Below are 11,052 nucleotides of genomic sequence, written 5' to 3' on the forward strand. Positions count from 1 at the left end.
CCACTGCCAGCTCGCCTGCCTGTCTGGATTCTGCCACCTGCCACAGCCTGCACTGAAAAGAAGGTTTTCTATGTAAATTACGAATTTTATCATTTGCATTTGAAATCTTATCTCTCAAGGCTAAATATAAGACTTTTACTTGTTAGAAGAATTTAAGTACTGCAGAATCTGTGAAACATAATCTACAATTTCCCGTCCAGCTGGTAGTCATCTGAGGTGGCCATCCTGACTTCCTTAATGACAAGCCAGAGGAAAAAGCACAGGATTTAGGAATATGCTCTTATTTGAATTGAAGTTTTAGCCGTTTATTAGCAGGGGAAAAGCATAGCAAATCCTTCTGCTCTGTAGATACTAGTTTCAACTACCTCATTTTAAAGGGTAAATTAAATAAGAATTGTGGACACAATAATATACAAAGTGGCTGAGGATTAGACAGCTCTGGCTACACTGCAAAAAGTTATCTCCACCCTTTCCTCGTTTTCACTGCAAATAAGAAGATATGAGAGAGAGAAGGCATTTCACAGAATCCCAGAAGCCCAAGAGTAGTCGGATCTAGTCCAAGTCTTACTCTAGCGTCTCAGAAAAATTATCAAGCAATATTACCTTTTTATCAATTATAATGTAAACCTTGTAACTAAAGACATGACCTCATAGTCTATTTAAAGAAAACCATGCTGAAATGAACATACCTTTCATCTGAGAAATAAGCAAAATCATGAAAAATAAACTCCCAGGAAACATTCTGAATGATTCTAAGAGGGGCTTGCGAAAAAATGTGCACAGTTCTTTGTCCCACATCCACCGAAGGATGAAGAACCTGACAGGTTCACGGCAGTTTTGATCCAGAAGAAGGAAGTGTTCCTTGATCATGTTGCACAACTGGTGAGGTACTTGAGGCTGAAACCTGGAGGGACATCATGTACTGATCAAAACCAATCACCGAGGCGGTGGTGGGGGTGGAGGTGGGCTGGATGGAGACCCCTACTTCAGTATTCCAAGTGTATTAACAATTGAAAAAAATGTAATATTTTAGAAAAAGTAGTGAAGGGCATTTATATAAAATGTGGTTGCAGGAGATAGTTTAAGCAGATTGCCGTGTAGAAATTTGTAAGGGGAAATTTAGTAAATAACTAGATGAAACACTGGAGACGTGTTTGCTCAAAATGACCAATTAATTTAAATTTCAAAGAAATGAACAAGATTCTAGAAATGCATGCAAAGCATATAATAAAAGGTGAGAGCTTTTCAAATTCATACAAAAAGAAAACCTTAATACACAAACATACCAAGGACTTGCACAAACCTGTCTATGGACCTGTGCCCTCTGTTACCCTCTACCGGAAGTAGAGTTAGGACGTTTCTCCAGCACAAACTCTTGTCTGTGCTTGGGGTTCTACACCTTCCTCTATCTCATATTGATTATTCCTCTACTATTACTATAAATGGAACCAATTTATGTTAACAAGAGGCTAACATTTGATATTTAAGCAAACTGAAGTATCTCCCTTTCAGCAGATCTTATTCTCAATCCCATAGCCCGTATCCACTATCATTTTTCATTCCCTTGTACGCTAAACTTTCCACAAGGTTTATTTGTACTTCTTGTGACAACATCACCACCCCAATGCATCCTAACCCATTCCACTCTGGCATTTGCTTTTGTTAGTCTATGGATGCAGTTGGCTAATGTGTCCCATGAGTGGGCATTTCTCCACCCAACAGGTATTTTGCTTTCTTTCTCACTTGTCTTTTCAATATCACTTGGCACTGCTGATCATTCCTTTCCCCTTGAAATGATCTAGTTAGATTCCTTGACACAAGGTATTTTCAACTTCTTAGCTTTGTGGCTCTTTGAACAAGCCCACTTCTAGCCAGCCTTTAATTTTAAATTACTCAATGTACTATTTTATACCCTCCTTTTTTTAAATTATATTTTGTCTCGATGCCATCTCCTCTTCGTTTATGCTTTCATTATAATCTCTGTACTCTGCCTCACATTATATATATCCAGCCAGCTAAACAACAGAGCTTTACAGTCAACTCTTCAGTCAACATCTTCAATGGAAAGACTCAAAGACTACAAAATTTAAAGTACCCACTTCACACTTGTTCTCTGTCTTTGTTAGTAGTTTCATCAACTATTCAGTACCACACATCTAAAACCCACTAGTCATCATTGTATCCCTTACAATTTATCCATCACATATATTTGTTTCACTTTCTAAAAATATCACATTCACTTTTCTCCAGGTTTTCTGCTTAGTTCAACTAAGCAGAGATCATTGATTACACTCTGACACATGTGATCTCTTCACATATGTATCTGACTACGTCATGTGCCTATTGAAAATGATTTAATGGTTTTTAGGATTTACAATCATTTGGCTTTATTTAATCCTACCATTTACCCATGGTTAAATCACCTGCCATTTATCAACACAGTGGCTTTGAGCAAAGCATACGTGATGCCTGTATTTCTGATTTCTCATTTATAAAAGTTATGTTAATAATGCATATCACCTAGGACTGGTGTGTGTCAGTGGTGATTGTCTCTGTGCTGATGAGCAATCTTAGATCCCATGGTTCATTCACTTTCCAATTTTTATTTGACTATTCTATAGTCTCTCTTCTCAGATATGAGACTCTTTCCTTATTGTCAGGATCACATTGTTTTCTACTTCACTGACAAAAAAGAAGTCATCAGAAGAAAACTCTCATCTTCCATTACCACATATCACTATCTTGGTGGTATGTATGCTACATAGAGCGTCACCTCTCGTTTCTATGGCTGCAATGCCCATGTCCGCCATTAATATGTCGGATTCCATTCTTTCTTGTTCCCCCCCACTGCAGTGTCATCAGTCTGACAATTATTCTCTTTCTCTATTGTATAATCTCTACCTCTATATATACACAAACATATTGTCATTTTGTCTCTTTTTTAAAGAAGTATTTCTTTTACATCACTCCCCCTGGACACAGCTACACACACTTCTTGATTTCTTTTTTTTTTTATAAGCCAGAAAGAAAAAGAAAAATACCAGATGGTTTCACTTATAGCAGGAGTATACGGGATCAGGAAGAATATCTATCTATCTATCTATCTATCTATCTATCTATCTATCTATCTATCTATCTATCTATAAATTATAATAAATTAAAAAAGAACATCACCTAACAACTATACACCTTCTTGATTTCTTTTAACAGCAAAACTTATTGAAAGTTGAATCTATAGTTCGTCTCTAACTTTTACCTACCTATTTCCTATAGAAGTTTCTCCAATGAGTTTTTTATCCTTCACTCAACTTATGTTGAGCATTCTCTCAATACTACGGATGGTTTGCAATGTGTTAGTCTAATCATTTCTCACTAATTTGATCTTTAGCAATTTGTTTGGTCCAATCATTTTCACTAATTTGACACTGTCAGTTACTTCCATGTTTTGAAGCATTTAGCTCATCTTATACCACAGAACCACAGATACATATATTCTATGATCATTCTTTTTTTTTTTTTAGTCACCTTTACTGGCTCCTCCAACATCTTAAATATTTACGATCCCTACATTCAATTCTTGGAAATTTTTCCTCAATATGGTTACTAATAAGATAGTTCTTATCTACTCTCATGACATTAAATATCATCTGTAAAATGATGAATGCCAAATTTATTTTTGTCCTTTGAATTTCTCTGAATTCCAGATTCACATGAGCAGTCCTTTTAAAATCATCTGTACTCAGATATCTTCGAGATCTCTCAAAGACCAGTGCAAAGTTGGATTCTTGATCTTAACCTGTTACCTTCCAAACCTGGCATTGCCAATGTCCTTTGTATCTCAAGATACCACAAATCTATCATTTTAGTTTTACTTGGTAGATATACTTGATTCCTCTCTTTCACCCAGACTTTGCCTCTCATATATCAGTAAACATTGTGACCATTTTTCACCATGTTAACTGTTGCTGTGTGAATCTAAGGCATCATCTTTAGCCTGCTTCATTGACATAACCTCACAATTGATCTTACAGCTTTTCTCTGAATCTCTGATAATATACTATCAGCCTATCACCCAGAATATCCTATGTACCACAGTATGTAACTTTTCTGTGAAAACCTTTTCACTTTTTTCATATCTCAGAGCAGTAGTCAAAACCTGTGATAGCTACCAGCATCTGCACCAGTTAGCCTGATTCTCTTCACACCCTGATTCTTCATATCCTATTGCTTTCCTTCTTTCTCTCTGATCCTGTTACTGTGTGCTCTTGCTACTTATAGAACATGTCAAACACAGTCTGCTTCAAGGGTCTTTGCTTGAAGCAAAGATATTCTGCTTGGGATATTCTCTTCTCATTCACATGTATCATCTCCTCTCTGCTTTCAGGTCTCTATTTAAGTGGCATTATGGCAATGAAATATTCTCCAAGAACAGAACAAAATAATCCCACTCTCTTTTTGGCTCTTTGTTGCCTCGCATGAACTGCAACCCGGCACATTATATATTTGTTTGTTTGTTTATTTATACTTTGACTGCCTGTCATGCTTCCTTAAAATATACATTCATGAAGGCAAATATGTATTGTTTGTTCATTTTTGTATCTTCAGTGCTTAAAACAATAGTTGTCAATTGATTTTCATTAAGTGATTACACTAATACATTTAAAAGTAAAAAATATTTAAAAAGAGTAAACACTCAATAAGTAAACTATAATAATTTTATAATTTAATTATGAGAAGGATATATAATATGGATCCCAATCACCTGGGATACCTAGCTCTTAAAGTTCACCTAGCACTTTAAATTCTTACCTATAGACATTGGACAATATTTGATCTCCGTGCTTCAGCTTTTCATGTCCCAGAATGAAGCTAACAAGAATAGCCATTGCAGTGAAATTTTGAATATAATTCAAACTGAAAGTATCATCTCTACTAGCAGAATTTCTGACACTATTGCAGGTCAATACAGGTAACCTTGAAGACTGATAGGTATATTCAATGTATTTGAAGCCTCAGAAACAAATAATCATATGTCAAATGGAGCTTGCCAACCTCATTCACAGTGATAGTTGTGAGAGCATTTTAAATTGACATTGAGCAGATTTTGCAGATAAAATTGTGTAAAGTAGAATAAACTTATTCTAAAAATGCCAGTCATGAAATCTCAAGTAGTTATATTGTTATGTTAAATGATTTTGAGTCATTTGCTTGATATCTTTGGGTAGGTTATGGTTGGGCTAGCTTTCTAACAAATATAAAGTATTAGATATAGGACATCATCTATATCTATATCTATAGCTAACTCAAATGCAATAACTAAGAACTTTCAAAACATAAAGTTATAAAAAGTTTTTGTAAATTATTCAAGTCACATAATCAAGTGGAAAGCGGAGATTGAAAGAAAATACAGTTTGGTTCTGTATACTTTTTATTTTTATCCAGGGGAAAGGTTTGATCTTTCCCTTAATCACTCTAATCAATCTACCTAACTTGGAGAATATTATCCCTCAATTCCTAACTTTACCAAGTGCTGAGTATGGATTATTTTAACTAGTTGATGATTTATTTTTCAAGTTCAGATCTAAGCTTTCTGTGTTGTAATTAGTATCATACTAAAGTATATAAGCTTTATTTATTCATTTATTTAATAAATGAACCCTGAAGCAGATTTCAGTATTTAAGGGGCTCTGTGGAGTCCTGATGTCAGGCAAAAGCAGAGTCTAAAGACAATTAGGCAAATATGAGAACGTTTTATTCCCTTTTTCTTTCTCTGCTGCAAATAGTGAAGCAGTCTCTCTTAGAAATTCTCTAATCTACCTCCATCCTGGTTTCCATAAGGTGTTTGAGGTTGTACCTTCTTGTGTTCAGGCCTTACACCCACTAGGATTGCCATTTACAAAATAGTTAACCAGGAGTACTGTGATTAGAGGTCGCCCATCTGGCTTTCTCCTTACACCTCTCTCCCACCCAGACTCCTCCTATGCATCCTTCCATTCTACTCTCTCTTGTTTTCTAACCAGGAACTTGGAGAGCAACCCTACAGGTCTTAAGGAATTAATTTAGAGTGAGAGAGGCCAAAAAAGTATGACTAGAGATAAATAATATATTCTGTATCAGGAAAAAAAAAACAACAACAATGCGATCTGTTTATCCAAAATGCTAATTTTTGTACCAGCTTTATAAAGGGGACTATAAAGAAAGGGACAATAAATCAAATTAACGAAGGGAATGAAGTGAATAGAGAAAAAAATATTTAATTCAAATTATAATAGTGATGGCAAAAACTTCACATAGAAATACTGGACTAAAAATGGACATTTTTCTGTCTGATTGAAAGAAGTATAATAACATACACTAAACCCACATTAGCCGAGGTGGAATTGCAATTCTCTTTCTAAAGGTTAATTCTGGAACATTAATTACATTCTCAGTGCACTGAGAAGAACACTTGCTTCAAAATCAGGAGCTCGATGTTCTCCTGTAACTACTGCTGCCTTCAACAAATCACTGGTTTTCTGGGCCACAGAACCTTACTGAGAAATTGACCGCTTGTTACATTGTTTGAACTTTTTTCCACATCAGGACACTATGTTTTCATGCTTTTCTTGACTATTATTGAAATTTTTCCTTTTCTCCCCATTATTTTCAAAAGAAGTCTTGAGTGGCCACTATAATAACAAATTTGGGGATTTTGCCACTATATTATTTTCCAGCTGCAGATTCATCAATGAATATGCATTATAAATGTCATGCAATAAATGAAAGCTGTACCATAAGGAAGTGACTCCCTGTGTCATGCAAATAGACATGGTTATTTCTGAAGAGCGCCAGACCCAAAGTAAATAGGGTGGTATTAACTTCACTTCAATTCTAATAATATTACTTAACTAGGAACATTGGACAAAGCACTTAATATTCTAGAGTTTGGGATTACTAATGGTAAATGAGGGAATTTAGTGCCTTCTAGACAGGATGTTGTATTGGTTAATTATGATAATTAATAAATAATGCACACACATATGTAACTTTCAACTTTGTTGAAGGATTGCAGTCATTTCTCACCTTTAGTTTAACTCTGCTCCAGAAAGCTTTAAGAAATAACACTGAATTCAGTAAGGTCAAGTTGGTTCAAACAGCATGGGCTTAGAGTCAAATGATGACTGGTATGAAATGCAATATAATTAATTATATTTCTCTAGGGTAAGTAGGTACTAGGCATTATAGCTTTTATGTTCTTCCCTAATCTCAGTGATTGATCTGTCTTTTTATTTACTAAAAAAAAAAAAAAAATTGAGACAGAGCTTCTATGAGTTTCCGTCATTCTACCTGCCCACCTACCAGTGTCTATATATTTACCTTTATGTAAGTTATTATGGACGCATGGACCATATTCCTAGTGTGTGCCAACACTTCCTTATGCATCAAACTACAGAGTTTCCCTCTATTGAAGGATATCATCAATGCAACTAGCCCTCACCTGCATCTTCAGTTCCTCTTTCATACTGGAACAATCAATGAGCATACAAGCAAGCTGACCCACACGAGGTGGCAGACCTCCCTGACCTGCCCACTGCTCCTCTTAGCAGTGTACTTCATCAGTCGGCCTGTTCTGCTCCCCACTCTGTCTTTGGTGAAGCCTCTCACTGCCCCTGCACCTCTGGCCTGTACCCCAGTTCTGAAAGAATAAATAAATAAATCTTAAAAAAAAAAAAAGATTTGTCAAGATCATTAAGTCACCAGATTTTAAATTTAATGGTTCATTCTTAGTCCTGATTTCATTTTTTGATTCATATTTATTATTTGATCCTCCCTTTTTTTCTGATACACTTTCCTTAAGAAAGATCTTGGGCATTGGACTCCAGTGACACCGTTAAAAAAAAAAAAAAAGGAATCAAACTAAAAAACTTCACTATTCAGGCAGGGCTCTTGGGCTTACTCTTTGACTTATTCTTTTCTCTAGTCTTTTCCTTGAAGATCTCAACAAATCATGTCTTCAAAGTTATTTCTGTGCTGTTCATTGCCAAATTCACATGCTTGAGAAATATTTTTCTGACTTTAGTTTTCTATTCAGCATCTCCATATTAGCATTAAACTTGTGGACATCAAAAATTAATATGTAAAAATCCAAAATTCTTAATCTTCACATATAAAACTGTTACCCTAAATATTTTCAGGAAATAACTATGCTGTTAACATCACTACTTAAGCCCATGACCACGTGTTGATATCTCTTCCTCTCACACTCTAGGGAAATCCTGTTGACTCTGACTTCATCAATTCGGGACTTGTATCTTACCCATTCTGGGTAAACCTACAAGTTGCCATATCTGGATACAATGATAAATTAAATTGGTTTCACACTTTTTATCCTTGCCTTTCACTTCTAGTCTGTTTTCAAAAAGTAGCCAGCCATCATTTTAAGATGATGTCTTGCTGGTGGTCTATTAGTCTTACACTGCAGCTCTTACTCTGTTTCGGCACACTTTCACTATGCTCTCCTCGCGTACCAGAACAAATCCCTCATGTTGTCACATCAGCGCTCCGTTCCTATGGCTGCCGCCTTCACCTCTATTAGTGCTTTAGTCAAATGTCTCTTGCGTTTTCAGCAAGACCTTTCCTGCCCACTCTGTTTTAGCTAGCACATCCCATCACACAATACATGCAAGTCCTCCTTCCCCGCTTCCCACTCAATGACAACTTCCAAGCATTGACCAAGCATTGTGGCCTTCATTTATGTGTGCATTTTCATTTAACTGTACCAGAATGTAATACAAAGATTTTTGTCCATTTTTCGGTACTTTATTACCAATATCTACAGCAACAGCTTGCCTATAGTAGATCCTCATTAAGTAATTTTAGTGTAAATGAAACATTAACTTAAGGATATTGTCCTTATATTTAATTTTCAAGAAGCTATTATCAATAAATGCCAGGGATTTTGTCTCTTCTGCTTTTATGAAAAGCATTTCCTAGTAGAATGCCCAAATGGAAAGATACATAAGTTATCTTTATTAGGGGCTTTATTGTCACCTACTAACTTTTGAAAACAGTGAAAAATTTGACTGCACTCAATTTACAGAATAGATTGGTTGCTTGACCTGTTCAGTGCTTGGCACCCGATGCCTTTTAGGGAGCAGCTGGCTCTGCTTTTATCTTCCTACAGTTTCAGTGAACCATTGTTTTAAAGGTTGATTGAACAGAACTCAGTGTACACTTGTTAGCTTTTTATGGCTTCATAACATTCTTCGTCTCAGGTTACCCATTGCCTCCAGTTGATAAATGTGATAAATTGTTCCCTGGGGAAGGGCACACCTCTCATCTGCCTTTCCCAAACCTACATCTAGTGCCATGTTCACTTGTGATATTTCTGTTATTGCCCCTCAGACTTCTGCACATGGTTTGTTTTCCTTGATTCCTAAGACTCCGCCTGCCCCTGCTCTGTCTGCAGCTTTCTCTGCGTGTTTCTTTGGAATATTTTCATCTCTAGTCTCTGATTCTTATTGAGCAAGGTATTTAGTATGACATTAGGTAAGTTTTTAGTGAGGTATTTAGTAAGTTTGTTTTTATTTTGATCTTAATAAAGTGAGGTATTTAAAGATGCTAACTTTCTGTCCATAACTGCTTTCAAACACTTGCAAATCCAGGAAATATTACTAAATTTTTTATTTTACCTACTAACTTTTGAAAACAGTGAAAAATTTGACTGCACTCAATTTACAGAATAGATGATAAATATTTTAAATTTACTTTAACAGAAAAAAAAATCCACTTCAACTCTCATTTTCTGAAAAAAAGTTGGGCCTCTGTCCAGCTCAGCCAAATTGGTTAGAAGCTCCAGAGTCACTGTGACCAAGTGCTGTTCATAGGGTATCAAATAGTAGGAGGAGTTAAATTATTATCTGTAATAGCTTACATGTCCATCATGGCTTCTAAAAATAGAAATGAATGCGATAGCATCTCTACAATCTAACCATTTGAACTCTAGATTGTTTTCACCCACAACTGTACTTTCCGGCACTGCTTGATCTCTTTGTACCGTACAAGCAACGCTCCATAATGATGGGACACAGGCTAGTATGGCCCCCCAGAGCCAATGTTGTCTTCTTACAGAGAAAAAGTTGACAGAGGAGATACCGGCACCATCTCCACAATGGATTACTACTGAGCTATTCTTTAAAGAAATAAAACTCTTGCCATTTGCAACAATATGGATGAAACTGAAAGTGAAGTTAGTCAGAAGAAGAAAGAAAAATGCTAGATTCCGTCACTTTTATGTGGCAGATAAAGAAACAAAAGAAATGAAACAGGGGTTCAGATGAAGGCAAATCAAGAAAAAAACCTCAGACATTTGACTGTAGAACTGAGGCTACCAGAGGAACAAGAACAAAGCAGAGAGGGAGCCCATGGGACTTTGGGGCATGGAATTGTGGGAATTGTGGTGTTTAGGTCGTGGGTATGGCTGGTAACACCTTCAGGGAGGTCCTATATCTCCAAAACATAATCAAAGTTGTAAATCACTGTCACCTCGATTCAAACTATGTAAATAAACAAGGGATTTAATTGCTCAAGGATCACCAGCAAATGGTGGACGTTTGTGCAATTTCAGGTCTCTTAAACAATTAATTTATGAGGTTCCCACTATTCTACCTTTCCCTTCTGAGCATCACAGCAAAACCCTATGTAGGATAGTCTCAAAATTGTTTTAACGTTTCACGGTAGCCCACATTTCCAGCCCCAGTCATGCTGAGGAGGTAGGCAGCCCTTGCCTTCCATTGCTCTGCCTTGGTGATGGTATGGTCCTGCTGGTGCTTGTGCCTGAGTTTAAAACAAACAGGAATTCAAGAGTTGAAATTTTCTATAAAATCGAGAAACCAATCAGATCCATTTCATTTTTTTAAAAGATTTATTTATTTGTGCATACAGAACTGGGGTACAGGCCAGAGACTCAGGGGCGGCGAGTGGGTTCACCAGAGACAGAGTGGGAGCGGAATAGGCAGATGGACGAAGTACACTGCTGAGGGGAGCAGCGGGCGGGTCAGGAGAGGTCTGCCA

The 11,052-nt window shown here is 36.5% G+C and overlaps 1 protein-coding gene across 1 annotated transcript in view; it reads right to left on the minus strand.

The window, feature by feature from the left end:
* ADAM7 (ADAM metallopeptidase domain 7) overlaps positions 1-741 on the minus strand; it is a 32,817-nt gene extending 32,076 nt beyond the window's left edge. Inside the window, exon 1 of the mRNA XM_012726819.1 lies at positions 690-741. Within this exon, the coding sequence (XP_012582273.1) occupies positions 690-741 (52 nt within the window). The remainder of the gene's footprint in view (positions 1-689) is intronic.
* Positions 742-11,052: the final 10,311 nt, after the last annotated feature.

Source organism: Condylura cristata, unplaced genomic scaffold, assembly GCF_000260355.1.
Source record: "Condylura cristata isolate star-nosed mole 26May11 unplaced genomic scaffold, ConCri1.0 scaffold00018, whole genome shotgun sequence".
Lineage (NCBI taxonomy): Eukaryota > Metazoa > Chordata > Mammalia > Eulipotyphla > Talpidae > Condylura > Condylura cristata.